Genomic DNA, 16109 nt, shown 5'->3' with positions numbered 1-16109 from the left:
AGGGAGGGATAAAGGACTGATAGAGTAGTTAGAGGGAGGGATAATGGACTGATAGAGTAGTTAGAGGGAGGGATAAAGGACTGATGAAGTAGTTAGAGGGAGGGATAAAGGACTGCTGGAGTAGTTAGAGGGAGGGATAAAGGACTGCTGGAGTAGTTAGAGGGAGGGATAAAGGACTGATGGAGTAGATAGAGGGAGGGATAAAGGACTGATGGAGTAGATAGAGGGAGGGATAAAGGACTGATGGGGTAAAGGACTGATGGAGTAGATAGAGGGAGGGATAAAGGACTGATGGAGAAGATAGAGGGAGGGATACAGGACTGATGGAGTAGTTAGAGGGAGGGGTAAAGGACTGATGGAGTAGTTAGAGGGAGGGGTAAAGGACTGATGGAGTAGATAGAGGGAGGGGTAAAGGACTGATGGAGTAGATAGAGGGAGGGATAAAGGACTGATGGAGTAGTTAGAGGGAGGGGTAAAGGACTGATGGAGTAGATAGAGGGACGAGGAAAGGACTGATGCAGTAGTTAGAGGGAGGGGTAAAGGACTGAGAGTAGTTAGAGGAGGGGTAAAGGACTGATATAGTAGTTAGAGGGAGGGATAAAGGACTGATGGAGTAGTTAGAGGGAGGGATGAAGGACTGATGGAGTAGTTAGAGGGAGGGATAAAGGACTGATGGAGTAGATAGAGGGAGGGATAAAGGACTGATGAAGTAGATAGAGGGCGGGATAAAGGACTGATGGGGTAAAGGACTGATGGAGTAGATAGAGGGAGGGATAAAGGACTGATGGAGTAGATAGAGGGAGGGATAAAGGACTGATGAAGTAGATAGAGGGAGGGATAAAGGACTGATGGGGTAAAGGACTGATGGAGTAGATACAGGGAGGGATAAAGGACTGATGGAGTAGATAGAGGGAGGGATAAAGGACTGATAGAGTAGTTAGAGGGAGGGATAAAGGACTGATGGAGTAGTTAGAGGGAGGGATAAAGGACTGCTGGAGTAGTTAGAGGGAGGGATGAAGGACTGATGGAGTAGTTAGAGGGAGGGATAAAGGACTGATGGAGTAGATAGAGGGAGGGATAAAGGACTGATGAAGTAGATAGAGGGAGGGATAAAGGACTGATGGGGTAAAGGACTGATGGAGTAGATAGAGGGAGGGATAAAGGACTGATGGAGTAGTTAGAGGGAGGGATAAATGACTGCTGGAGTAGTTAGAGGGAGGGATGAAGGACTGATGGAGTAGTTAGAGGGAGGGATAAAGGACTGATGGAGTAGATAGAGGGAGGGATAAAGGACCTATTGAGTAGACAGAGGGAGGGATAAAGGACTGATGGGGTAAAGGACTGATGGAGTAGATAGAGGGAGGGATAAAGGACTGATGGAGTAGATAGAGGGAGGGATAAAGGACTGATGGAGTAGTTAGAGGGAGGGATAAAGGACTGATGGAGTAGTTAGAGGGAGGGATAAAGGACTGATGGAGTAGATAGAGGGAGGGATAATGGACTGATGGAGTAGTTAGAGGGAGGGGTAAAGGACTGATAGAGTAGTTAGAGGGAGGAAACAGCAGGACATGAGATTCTCCAGGAGCAGAGGACACTTGGAGATAAAGGACTGATGGAGTAGATAGAGGGAGGGATAAAGTACTGATTGAGTAGATAGAGGGAGGGATAAAGGACTGATGGGGTAAAGGACTGATGGAGTAGATAGAGGGAGGGATAAAGGACTGATGGAGTAGTTAGAGGGAGGGATAAAGGACTGATGGAGTAGTTAGAGGGAGGGATAAAGGACTGATGGAGTAGATAGAGGGAGGGATAAAGGACTGATGGAGTAGTTAGAGGGAGGGGTAAAGGACTGATAGAGTAGTTAGAGGGAGGAAACAGCAGGACATGAGATTCTCCAGGAGCAGAGGACACTTGGAGACACCTGGAAACTGTAGGACATGAGATTCTCCAGGAGCAGAGGACACTTGGAGACACCTGGAAACTGTAGGACATGAGATTCTCCAGGAGCAGAGGACACTTGGAGACACCTGGAAACTGTAGGACATGAGATTCTCCAGGAGCAGAGGACACTTGGAGACACCTGGAAACTGTAGGACATGAGATTCTCCAGGAGCAGAGGACACTTGGAGACACCTGGAAACTGTAGGACATGAGATTCTCCAGGAGCAGAGGACACTTGGAGACACCTGGAGAGAGAAAGAGAGAGATCAAATGATGTGTAGATAAACTTTTTGGCTCGTCTCTCTCTTACCCCCCTCCTCTATACTCTCTCTCTTACCCCCCTCCTCTATACTCTCTCTCTTACCCACCTCCTCTATACTCTCTCTCTTACCCCCCTCCTCTATACTCTCTCTCTTACCCCCCTCCTCTATACTCTCTCTCATACCCCCCTCCTCTATACTCTCTCTCTTACACCCCCCCCCCCCCCCCCCCCCCCCCCCCCTCTATACTCTCTCTCTGCTCCTTGAACCCTGAGCTGGTGCTGCTCTCACTGGTGGACACACCCGTGAGTGAGTGAGGGAGCGAGTTGTGATCAGTGTGTTTTGGTAGTGCTAGTAGTCAACATAGAGTGATAGTTGACTTAAGGTTCTAATGCAGTGTGTTATCCCACTGATTGAATGAATGTTGTTTCCACGTCATTTCAACCCCAGAAATCTATGTGATGACGTTGAATCAACGTGGAAAACTGATTGGATTTGTAAAAAGTCAGCAACATACGGCCATTTTTGTTGTTTTTTTCTCCCAATGTTTAACCCAAATCCAATGACATGGTGATATTTTGTTGTTGATTTCATGATGAATTCACACCAGTTGACAACTCAACCAAATGTAAATCAAGCATAGTGTGTTTAGTGGTGTAAACTGGAGTTCAGTGTGTACAGAAATGGAACTGAGCTGATTCTAAAAACACGCACTGTGAGTGTTTACATGAATCATAGAGAACTAGATACTCAGAACTACAGATTTGAGTATAATGTCACTCTTGCTCTTATTACAGTTAATACCACAGAACATAAATTGATTGCAGAAGTGAGTCTATGTGTTTGCGTGCTTGAGGTTAATTTTGTAGATCCATAAGAGGAAATAAGAGTTGGCTGTGAGATAGGTCTGTTAGTGTGACACTGACACCTTCTTGATGCACTTCACAGCATAGACATAGTCACTGAGTACTCAAAACATTAAGAACACCTGCTCTTTCCATGACATAGAAGGACCACGTGAATAAAAATCCAAATCAAATTTTATTTGTCACATACACATGTTTAGCAGATGTTATCGCGGGTGTAGCGAAATGCTTGTGTTTCCAGCTCCAACAGTGCAGTAGTATCTAACAATTCACAACAATACACGCAATACATACAACCTAAAAGTAAAATAATGGAATAAGGGAATATATAAATATTAGGATGAGCAATGTCAGAGTGGCATAGACTAAAATACAGTAGAATAGAATACAGTACATACATATGAAATGAGCAAAGCAAAAATACGTAAACATTATTGAAATGACTAGTGTTCCATTATTAAGTGGCCAGTGATTTCATGTCTATGTATATAGTGCAGCAGCATCTAAGGTGCAGGGCTACATAACTTGGTAGAAGCTGCCTAGTGGTGGCTATTTAACAGTCTGATGGCCTTGAGATAGAAGCTGTTTTTCAGTCTCTCGGTTCCAGCTTTGATGCACCTGTACTGACCTTGCCTAATGGATGATAGCGGGGTGAACAGGCAGTGGCTCGGGTGGTTGTTGTCCTTGATGATCTTTATGGCCTTCCTGTGACATCGGGTGCTGTAGGTGTCCTGGAGGGCAGGTAGTTTGCCCCGGTGATGCGTTGGGCAGACCACACCACCCTCTGGAGAGCCCTGCAGTTGTGGGCAGTGCCGTTGCCTTACCAGGCTGTGATACAGCCCGATAGGATGCTCTAAATTGTGCATCTGTAAAAGTTTGTGAGGGTTTTAGGTGCCAAGACACATTTCTTCAGCCTCCTGAGGTTGAAGAGGCACTGTTGCGCCTTCTTCACCACACTGTCTGTGTGGTGAGTGTACACGGAGTGTACAAAACATTAGGAACACCTGCTCTTTCCATTACAAACTGACCAGGTGAATCCAGCTGAAAGCTATGATCCCTTATTGATATCACTTGTTAAATCCACTTCAATCAGTGTACATGAAGGGGAGGAGAAAGGTTAAAGAATGGCGCCGGAAGTGGATTTATTTATAACCAATTTTGCACATAATGAGAAGCAACCGTATCTTACGGCAAAAAAAGAGCTTCTGGATATCAGGACATCGATCACTCACCTTCGGATTAGACAAAGAGCTTCTGGATATCAGGACATCGATCACTCACCTTCGGATTAGACAAAGAGCTTCTGGATATCAGGACATCGATCACTCACCTTCGGATTAGACAAAGAGCTTCTGGATATCAGGACATCGATCACTCACCTTCGGATTAGACAAAGAGCTTCTGGATATCAGGACATCGATCACTCACCTTCGGATTAGACAAAGAGCTTCTGGATATCAGGACATCGATCACTCACCTTCGGATTAGACAAAGAGCTTCTGGATATCAGGACATCGATCACTCACCTTCGGATTAGACAAAGAGCTTCTGGATATCAGGACATCGATCACTCACCTTCGGATTAGACAAAGAGCTTCTGGATATCAGGACATCGATCACTCACCTTCGGATTAGACAAAGAGCTTCTGGATATCAGGACATCGATCACTCACCTTCGGATTAGACAAAGAGCTTCTGGATATCAGGACATCGATCACTCACCTTCGGATTAGACAAAGAGCTTCTGGATATCAGGACATCGATCACTCACCTTCGGATTAGACAAAGAGCTTCTGGATATCAGGACATCGATCACTCACCTTCGGATTAGACAAAGAGCTTCTGGATATCAGGACATCGATCACTCACCTTCGGATTAGACAAAGAGCTTCTGGATATCAGGACATCGATCACTCACCTTCGGATTAGACAAAGATTTTTTCTACAACAAGTACGACGCACAAGACATTCTCCAAACACCCCACAGGGCCGACATCCCCGTTATTTGTAAGAGGAAGTGACGTAGGTACAGAGGACAAAGAGCTGCCTGGTCAGGACCCGGAGAAGGCGACTGGGAAAGCTGCCGTTACCGTCTATACTACTCGCCAACGTGCAATCATCGGACAAGTTACTAGACAAGGTACGATCACGAATATCCTACCAATGGGACATCAAAAACTGTAATATCCTATGTCTCACCGAATTGTGGCTGAATGACGACGTGGATATTCAGCTAGCAGGATATACGCTACACCGACAAGATAGAACAGCAGACGAGGGGGGGTGGTCTGTGCATATTTGTAAACAACAGCTGGTGCAGGAAATTTAAGGAAGTCTCTAGATTTTGCTCACCTGAAGTAGAGTATATTATGATACATTTCAGGCCACGCTACTTGCCTTTGAGAGTTTTCAGCTATACTTTTTGTGGCTGTTTATTTACCAGCACAGACAGATGCTGGCACTAAGACCGCACTCAGTCAGCTGTATAAGGAAATAAGCAACACCATAGTACCCTCAAAGCTCATCACTAAGCTAAGGATCCTGGGACTGAACACCTCCCTCTGCAACTGGATCCTGGACTTCCTGACGGGCCGCCCCCAGGTGGTGAGGGTAGGTAGCAACACATCTGATCCTCACCCACGACTGCGTGGCCATGCACGCCTCCAACTCAGTCATCAAGTTTGCAGACGACACTACAGTGGTAGGCTTGATTACCAACAATGACGAGCCTACAGGGAGGAGGTGAGGGCCCTTGGAGTGTGGTGTCAGGAAAATAACCTCACACTCCACGTCAACAAAACAAAGGAGTTGATCGTGGACTTCAGGAAACAGCAGAGGGAGCACCCCCCTATCCACATCGACGGGGCAGTAGTGGAGACGGTAGTAAGTTTTATGTTCCTCGGCGTACACATCACGGACAAACTGAATTGCTCCACCCACACAAGCAGTGTGGAGAAGAAGGCGCAGCAGTGCCCCTTCAACCTCAGGAGGCTGAAGAAATTTGGCTTGTCACCAAAAGCACTCACAAACTTTTACAGATGCACAATCGAGAGCATCCTGTCGGACTGTATCACCGCCTGTTACGGCAACTGCTCCGCCCACAACCGTAAGGCTCTCCAGAGGGTAGTGAGGTCTGCACGACGCATCACAGGGGGCAAACTACCTGCCCTCCAGGACACCTACACCACCCGATGTCACAGGAAGGCCATAAAGATCATCAAGGACAACAACCACCTGAGCCACTGCCTGTTCACCCCGCTATCATCCAGAAGGCGAGGTCAGTTCAGGTGCATCAAAGCAGGGACCGAGAGACTGAAAAACAGCTTCTATCTCAAGGCCATCAGACTGTTAAACAGCCACCACTAACATTGAGTGGCTGCTGCCAACATACTGACTCAACTCCAGCCACTTTAATATTGGAAAAATTGATGTAAAAAATTTATCACTAGCCACAATGCCACTTAATATAATGTTTACATACCCTACATTACTCATCTCATATGTACAGTGCCTTGCACTGTATTCGGCCCCCTTGAACTTTGCAACCTTTTGCCACATTTCAGGCTTCAAACATAAAGATATAAAACTGTATTTTTTTGTGAAGAATCAACAACAAGTGGGACACAATCATGAAGTGGAACGACATTTATTGGATATTTCAAACTTTTTTAACAAATCAAAAACTGAAAAATTGGGCGTGCAAAATTATTCAGCCCCCTTAAGTTAATACTTTGTAGCGCCACCTTTTGCTGCGATTACAGCTGTAAGTCGCTTGGGGTATGTCTCTATCAGTTTTGCACATCGAGAGACTGACATTTTTTCCCATTCCTCCTTGCAAAACAGCTCGAGCTCAGTGAGGTTGGATGGAGAGCATTTGTGAACAGCAGTTTTCAGTTCTTTCCACAGATTCTCGATTGGATTCAGGTCTGGACTTTGACTTGGCCATTCTAACACCTGGATATGTTTATTTTTGAACCATTCCATTGTAGATTTTGCTTTATGTTTTGGATCATTGTCTTGTTGGAAGACAAATCTCCGTCCCAGTCTCAGGTCTTTTGCAGACTCCATCAGGTTTTCTTCCAGAATGGTCCTGTATTTGGCTCCATCCATCTTCCCATAAATTTTAACCATCTTCCCTGTCCCTGCTGAAGAAAAGCAGGCCCAAACCATGATGCTGCCACCACCATGTGTGACAGTGGGTATGGTGTGTTCAGGGTGATGAGCTGTGTTGCTTTTACGCCAAACATAACGTTTGGCATTGTTGCCAAAAAGTTCAATTTTGGTTTCATCTGACCAGAGCACCTTCTTCCACATGTTTGGTGTGTCTCCCAGGTGGCTTGTGGCAAACTTTAAACTACACTTTTTATGGATATCTTTAAGAAATGGCTTTCTTCTTGCCACGATTGCATAAAGGCCAGATTTGTGCAATATACGACTGATTGTTGTCCTATGGACAGAGTCTCCCACCTCAGCTGTAGATCTCTGCAGTTCATCCAGAGTGATCATGGGCCTCTTGGCTGCATCTCTGATCAGTCTTCTCCTTGTATGAGCTGAAAGTTTAGAGGGACGGCCAGGTCTTGGTAGATTTGCAGTGGTCTGATACTCCTTCCATTTCAATATTATCGCTTGCACAGTGCTCCTTGGGATGTTTAAAGCTTGGGAAATCTTTTTGTATCCAAATCCGGCTTTAAACTTCTTCACAACAGTATCTCGGACCTGCCTGGTGTGTTCCTTGTTCTTCATGATGCTCTCTGCGCTTTTAACGGACCTCTGAGACTATCACAGTGCAGGTGCATTTATACGGAGACTTGATTACACACAGGTGGATTGTATTTATCATCATTAGTCATTTAGGTCAACATTGGATCATTCAGAGATCCTCACTGAACTTCTGGAGAGAGTTTGCTGCACTGAAAGTAAAGGGGCTGAATAATTTTTGCACGCCCAATTTTTCAGTTTTTGATTTGATAAAAAAGTTTGAAATATCCAATAAATGTCGTTCCACTTCATGATTGTGTCCCACTTGTTGTTGATTCTTCACAAAAAAAATACAGTTTTATATCTTTATGTTTGAAGCCTGAAATGTGGCAAAAGGTCACAAAGTTCAAGGGGGCCGAATACTTTCGCAAGGCACTGTATATCTTTATGTTTGAAGCCTGAAATGTGGCAAAAGGTCACAAAGTTCAAGGGGGCCGAATACTTTCGCAAGGCACTGTATATCTTTATGTTTGAAGCCTGAAATGTGGCAAAAGGTCGCAAAGTTCAAGGGGGCCGAATACTTTCGCAAGGCACTGTATATCTTTATGTTTGAAGCCTGAAATGTGGCAAAAGGTCACAAAGTTCAAGGGGGCCGAATACTTTCGCAAGGCACTGTATATACTGTACTCGATACCATCTACTGCATATTGCCTATGCCGTTCTGTACCATCACTCATTCATATATCTTTATGTACATATTCTTCATCCCTTTACACATGTGTGTATAAGGTAGTTGTTGTGAAATTGTTAGGTTAAATTACTTGTTGGTTATTACTGCATTGTCGGAACTAGAAGCACAAGCATTTCGATACACTCGCATTAACATCTGCTAACCATGTGTATGTGACAAATAAAATTTGATTTGATTTGATAGTAGATGCCAGGCGTACCGGTTTGTGTCAAGCACTGCAATGCTGATGGTTTTTCACACTCAACAGTTTCCCGTGTGTATTCAGTAAGGTCCACCACCCAAATGCCATTCAGCCAATTTGACACAACTTTGGGAAGCATTGGAAACAACAACGTTCAGGATCCCTGTGGAGCGTATTTGACACCCTGTTCGGGCCATGCCCCGATCATTTGAGGCTGTTCTGAGGGCAAAAGGGTGGGGGTGGGGAGTGGGGGAGGCGCAACTCAATATTAGGAAGGTGTTCCTAATTTGTGGTATACTCAGTGTAGACAGGATGTCTTATCAATGGAGACCTGTGTTTCCAAGTGTTTCCCCTATATTCATGCAAAATTGTTGCCTACTTTGCAACAATGGACAGTCGTTGGTTCAATGACTGGAAGTCTATGGCACTGCTAGCATGTCATTGCGCTAACGCTAGTAGCAATGTCATTACCCTTTCCACCACTGCTGAAAAAAATCCTAGGGGAAACACTGATTTACCCAAAGCCCTGTGCAACTGAGTCCTGGACTTCCTGATGGTGATGAAGGTAGGCAACATTACCTCCTCCACACTGATAACATTACCTCCTCGACATTGATTCTCAACACGGGGGCCCCACAAGGGTGCATCCGCAGTTCCTGCCTATACTCCCTGTTTACCTACGATAGCGTAGCCTCACACAGTTCCAACTACATCATCAAATTCGCTAAACGACACGACAGTATTAGGCCTGATTACCAACAACGACGTTACAGCCTACACGGAGGAGGTAGGCACTATGATGGTGTGGTGTCAGGTAAACAACCTCTCCCTCAATGTCAGAAAAACAAAGAAGCTGATTGTGGACTTCAGGAGGAACCAGGCTGGACACGCCCTGAACCTCATCAATGGGGCCACCGTGGAGACGGTCAAAAACATAATCGGAGTACACATCTCTGAGGAGCTCAGATGGTCAAACCACACAGACACCGCCGTGAAGATGGCTCGACAGCGACTGTTCAACCTCAGAATGCTGAAGAAATTCGGCCTGTCCCCGAGGGGATACTGCCGGGCTGCATCACATCCGGGTACGCAAGGCACTACAGACAGTGGTACGCTCAGCCCAACGCACCATTAGGTGCACCATTAGGTGCACACTGCTTGCCCCCCAGGACACCATTAGGTGCACACTGCTTGCCCCCCAGGACACCATTAGGTGCAGACTGCTTGCCCTCCAGGACACCATTAGGTGTACCCTGCTTGCCCTCCAGGACACCATTAGGTGCACACTGCTTGCCCTCCAGGACACCATTAGGTGTACACTGCTTGCCCTCCAGGACACCATTAGGTGTACACTGCTTGCCCTCCAGGACACCATTAGGTGTACACTGCTTGCCCTCCAGGACACCATTAGGTGTACACTGCTTGCCCTCCAGGACACCATTAGGTGCACACTGCTTGCCCTCCAGGACACCATTAGGTGTACACTGCTTGCCCTCCAGGACACCTACAACACCAGGTGTCGCAGGACGGCCAGGAAGATCATCAGGGACCCCCAAGGCAGGGCCTCTGATGGTCATAGTGGAGTACTGTAGGCACGGAAACCTCTCCACCTACCTGAAAAGCAAGGGAGACGTGTTCCTGCTCAACAGTGTGTTTAGACAGACAGGCAGGCAGACAGACGGATACTCACAGCCTATTCTTACAGACCTCTAGATTATTAGATTCAATTAGAGAGTTTAATAGTCACATGTACAGGGTTGCAGATTTAATTACAGGGTACAGTGACACTCTTGAGCACCAACATGCAGGGGAAAGTGAAATAAAACAATACAAATTATACAAATAGATAACAATAAAAATAGAAATAACAATATGTGGCAACAATAAATGCCCATTGGGGTGGGGGCAGGGTAAATGTCTGTTGGGGGGGTGGGAAATGTCCATATGGGGAGCAGTGGGGGGAGGGGGGGGGGGGCAGGTGGTTGACTAGTGGTGGCAATTCAGAAGCCTGATGGTCTGGGGGCAGAAGCTATTGGCCCGTCTTCCAGTTTTTGCCATGTTGCTCCTATACTGCCCGCGTCTGAGTGATGGAAAAGGGCCAATAGCAACAATCCATGGTTCGGGTGGCTGGGCCTTGGTGCAGGCTCACAGCAGCTTGACCACATTCATCAGAGCCTTGTGCTCACTGTGAGTAGCCCCCTCTGGTGGACAGCAGTCAGGACAGCACATTATAAATACAGCACATGCCTCAGTCATTATGGTAGTAAAGTACAGTCATGTTATATTCTATTCACTTTTGTATTACTCTACTCTAACGGTCCTCATTTGTTCTTAGATATCATGACTGAGGTATAATGAATATAAGGAAGCATGTACCTTTAATAATGAACATAAGAAGCAGGTACCTTTATGAACATAAGGAAGCAGGTACCTTTATGAACATAAGGAAGCAGGTACCTTTATGAACGTAAGGAATCAGGTACCTTTATGAACATAAGGAATCAGGTACCTTTATGAACATAAGAAGCAGGTACCTTTATGAACATAAGGAATCAGGTACCTTTATGAACATAAGGAATCAGGTACCTTTATGAACATAAGAAGCAGGTACCTTTATGAACATAAGGAAGCAGGTACCTTTAATAATGAACATAAGGAATCAGGTACCTTTATGAACATAAGGAATCAGGTACCTTTATGAACATAAGGAATCAGGTACCTTTATGAACATAAGGAATCAGGTACCTTTATGAACATAAGAAGCAGGTACCTTTATGAACATAAGAAGCAGGTACCTTTATGAACATAAGGAATCAGGTATGTTTATGAACATAAGGAATCAGGTACCTTTATGAACATAAGAAGCAGGTACCTTTATGAACATAAGGAATCAGGTACCTTTATGAACATAAGAAGCAGGTACCTTTATGAACATAAGGAATCAGGTACCTTTATGAACATAAGGAATCAGGTACCTTTATGAACATAAGGAAGCAGGTACCTTTATGAACATAAGGAAGCAGGTACCTTTATGAACATAAGGAATCAGGTACCTTTATGAACATAAGAAGCAGGTACCTTTATTAACATAAGGAAGCAGGTACCTTTATGAACATAAGGAAGCAGGTACCTTTATGAACATAAGGAAGCAGGTACCTTTATGAACATAAGGAATCAGGTACTTTAATGAACATAAGGAATCAGGTACCTTTATGAACATAAGGAATCAGGTACCTTTATGAACATAAGAAGCAGGTACCTTTATGAACATAAGGAAGCAGGTACCTTTGAGCATCTTGACAGCCACAGTTCCGTAGCCTGTAGAGTTGTAGATGCCAAAGGCAGACACCTGCATGACCTTCCCAAAGGCCTCATGGTCCAGACTTTCCTCTGGAAGGACACAGAGACAGAATCAGAACACAATCTCCTTAGCTATTTGTTTCTCAAATGGTGGGTTGGAACCTAAAGGTGTGTCGTGGTTTAACACTGGGCGGTGGCAGTCTGTCAGAGTCAATGTTTTGTTAAATCTTTACGGTCATGAGAAAGTTCAGAAGGCTTTAGGTGGGAACCACCTAGATGTTATAAAGTTAAGTTGAAATTCAACAAGACTTTATTAAAACGACATTATCTGTATATCCAACAAGCCCAATGAGTCAAACTCAGATCACACCCAAGCCAGACCTGATTAGTTACAGTAAACACAGCTCCCACCCTTGCACAACACAGATAATGCTGATTACATTGGACACTCCTAGTCATCTCTGAAGCAGATGAGAAAGAGATCTTATCTATCATCTCCTCTTTCCGAAGTTTATACACAGGGAGTTCCTAGAATGTCTGAAACCAATCACTACACAGTGTACTGGGTCAGTAACCAATGGTGTAAAGGTATACCCAGTTCGAGGCAGTCTCTGGGAACTCCCATTGGCTGGTGTCGTACTGTAGTCTATCACACTACTCCTCCGGAGGCCCCTTGTCCGGGTCCAGGATGATTGACAGGTACTCTGCCTTTGCCTGAGAGATAAATGGATTTATATGGTATTATCAAAAATAAGATATTTATGCAATTATTTACACTCTAGTCTGCTCCATTTGTCTCATATGTTTGAGTTTACATATGAAGAGTGATCACCTGTTTGAGTTTACGTAGGAAGAAAGTGATCACCTGTTTTAGTTTACATATGAAGAAAGTGATCACCTGTTTTAGTTTACATATGAATAGAGTGATCACCTGTTTTAGTTTACATATGAAGAGAGTGATCACCTGTTTTAGTTTACATATGAATAGAGTGATCACCTGTTTTAGTTTACATATGAAGAGAGTGATCACCTGTTTTAGTTTACATATGAAGAGAGTGATCACCTGTTTTAGTTTACATATGAAGAGAGTGATCACCTGTTTTAGTTTACGTATGAAGAGAGTGATCACCTGTTTTAGTTTACGTATGAAGAGAGTGATCACCTGTTTTAGTTTACGTATGAAGAGTGTAAACAGCAGCCAGAAGAGAGTGGCCACCAGACAGGTACAGGTGAGAGTAAGGATCTCCAGAGACAGGCCCTCTGACGAGTCTACACACAGACAGAGAGAGAGAGAGAGAGAGAGAGAGAGAGAGAGAGAGAGAGAGAGAGAGAGAGAGAGAGAGAAAGAGAGAGAGAGAGACAGAAAGATAGTGAGGGAAAGAGAGAGAAAGAGAGAGAGAAAGTGAGAGAGAAAGAGAGAGAGAGAGAAAGAGAGAGAGAGAGAGACAGAAAGATAGTGAGAGAAAGAGAGAGAAAGTGAGAGAGAGAAAGTGAGAAAGAAAGAGAGAGAGAGAGAGAAAGTGAGAGAGAGAGAGACAGAGAGAGAGAGAGAGGATAGCCCAAGTTTACAGGGCATCAGAGTGGGGCTTCTGAAGATATAGAAATTATCAAAGTTTACAGGGCAGCCAGGAGTGTTTCTGAAGATATAGAAATAGCCTCAGTTGACGGGGCAGCAGAGTAGGGCTTCTGAAGATATAGAAATAGCCTCAGTTGACGGGGCAGCAGAGTAGGGCTTCTGAAGATATAGAAATAGCCTCAGTTGACGGGGCAGCAGAGTGGGGCTTCCGAAAGGAAATCAAAAAGGGAGACAGCTTCCTTCCTGACTTATCAGAACACAACAACACTCAGCCACTCCTCTCCATGGTCAGGCTAGGGAGCATCCGCTGCTGCTGCCCAGGGAAGAGCCCTCCAAACGGGGCGTGATGACAGGCTCTCTAAATGAGGAACAGAACTATGATATAAACCTTCAAAATGTGTTCTGGGAAAATCTATCAAGACTAAGACCAAGTAAACAGTATGCAGCATTGTCTTCATACTGTATCTTGTCATAATAAATTACTGCAATATGTATACATTTAATCATCTAATGGTAGGTATCACAGCAATGTGTCCACAGACACAAAAATGCCCTTATATGGAAGCAACACATCTTGGATGGTTATAGAAAGAGAGAAGAGAGAGAGTTTAATGTATTCCAGAGTTACTATTGGTTAGTGGATCCTTACTCTGAACCCAGATGTAGGTGGAGCCCACAGCAGAGCCTCTCTCATTGGTGGCCTGGCTGGTGTACAGACCCTGTTCCTTCACTGTGATTCGGTCAATGTGGAGGGTCCCGCCTCCTGCTCATGAGAAACAGAACATGTCACGGTCATTTTACAACACTAACTTCAGAGGTCAATCTCTATAGTCTGAAGAGGATTCCATCTCCTTTTCATTCAGGCAGTACAGATGAAGAGGAGTCAGAAGGAACCCAACCTCCACTGAATAGTAAAAAGCACTGTGTATCTTACCTGAGCACTGTGTATCTTACCTGAGCACTGTGTATCTTACCTGAGCACTGTGTATCTTACCTGAGCACTGTGTATCTTACCTGAGCACTGTGTATCTTACCTGAGCACTGTGTATCTTACCTGAGCACTGTGTATCTTACCTGAGTCCTGCAGAAGAGAGTGTTGGTCCTTGTACCATGTGATGAGGGGGTGTGGCACACGCCGTGGGCAAGGCAGCTGAGTGTCACTGAACCACTGGCAGAGTCTGTAACAGCACTGGAGTCTTCAGTACTGTGGGGGAACACACACAATGAGTGTGTGTGTGTGTGTGTGTGTGTGTGTGTGTGTGTGTGTGTGTGTGTGTGTGTGTGTGTGTGTGTGTGTGTGTGTGTGTGTGAGTGAGTGAGTGAGTGAGTGAGTGAGTGAGTGAGTGAGTGAGTGAGTGTGGAGGTGTGTGCGTGTGTGTGTTGTTAATAACCCAATGGCCAAGGTCCATGAGAAAAGAGGTCATCACTGCACCACATTCATAAGTCATACAGTAGTCCTCTGAATAGATCATACAGTAGTCCTCTGAATATATCATACAGTAGTCCTCTGAATAGATCATACAGTAGTCCTCTGTATAGATCATACAGTAGTCCTCTGAATAGATCATACAGTAGTCCTCTGAATAGATCATACAGTAGTCCTCTGAATAGATCATAGAGTAGTCCTCTGAATAGATCATACAGTAGTCCTCTGAATAGATCATCCAGTAGTCCTCTGAATAGATCATACAGTAGTCCTCTGAATAGATCAGTCATACAGTAGTCCTCTGAATAGATCATACAGTAGTCCTCTGAATAGATCATACAGTAGTCCTCTGAATAGATCATACAGTAGTCCTCTGAATAGATCATACAGTAGTCCTCTGAATAGATCATTCATACAGTAGTCCTCTGAATAGATCATACAGTAGTCATCTCAATAGATCATACAGTAGTCCTCTGAATAGATCATGCAGTAGTCCTCTGAATAGATCATTCATACAGTAGTCCTCTGAATAGATCATCCAGTAGTCCTCTGAATAGATCATACAGTAGTCCTCTGAATAGATCATCCAGTAGTCCTCTGAATAGATCATACAGTAGTCCTCTGAATAGATCATTCATACAGTAGTCCTCTGAATAGATCATACAGTAGTCATCTCAATAGATCATACAGTAGTCCTCTGAATAGATCATGCAGTAGTCCTCTGAATAGATCATTCATACAGTAGTCCTCTGAATAGATCATCCAGTAGTCCTCTGAATAGATCATTCATACAGTAGTCCTCTGAATAGATCATCCAGTAGTCCTCTGAATAGATCATACAGTAGTCCTCTGAATAGATCATACAGTAGTCCTCTGAATAGATCATTCATACAGTAGTCCTCTGAATAGATCATTCATACAGTAGTCCTCTGAATAGATCATCCAGTAGTCCTCTGAATAGATCATTCATACAGTAGTCATCTGAATAGATCATTCATACAGTAGTCATCTGAATAGATCATCCAGTAGTCCTCTGAATAGATCATTCATAATGTAGTCCTCTGAATAGATCATCCAGTAGTCCTCTGAATAGATCATTCATACAGTAGT

At 44.4% G+C, this 16109-nt stretch overlaps 1 protein-coding gene across 1 annotated transcript in view; it reads right to left on the bottom strand.

Annotated features, from left to right (window-relative positions):
• Window positions 1–16109, bottom strand: part of LOC110535338 (fms related receptor tyrosine kinase 3) — a 102563-nt gene that overhangs the window by 43897 nt on the left and 42557 nt on the right. Inside the window, 7 exon segments of the mRNA XM_036936644.1 lie at window positions 9950–10201; window positions 11983–12085; window positions 12592–12726; window positions 13160–13266; window positions 14223–14333; window positions 14636–14705; window positions 14708–14751. Of these exon segments, the coding sequence (XP_036792539.1) occupies window positions 9950–10201; window positions 11983–12085; window positions 12592–12726; window positions 13160–13266; window positions 14223–14333; window positions 14636–14705; window positions 14708–14751 (822 nt within the window).

The sequence above is a fragment of the Oncorhynchus mykiss genome, chromosome 11 (assembly GCF_013265735.2).
Source record: "Oncorhynchus mykiss isolate Arlee chromosome 11, USDA_OmykA_1.1, whole genome shotgun sequence".
NCBI lineage: Eukaryota > Metazoa > Chordata > Actinopteri > Salmoniformes > Salmonidae > Oncorhynchus > Oncorhynchus mykiss.
This window is presented reverse-complemented; position numbering and strand designations above follow the sequence as displayed.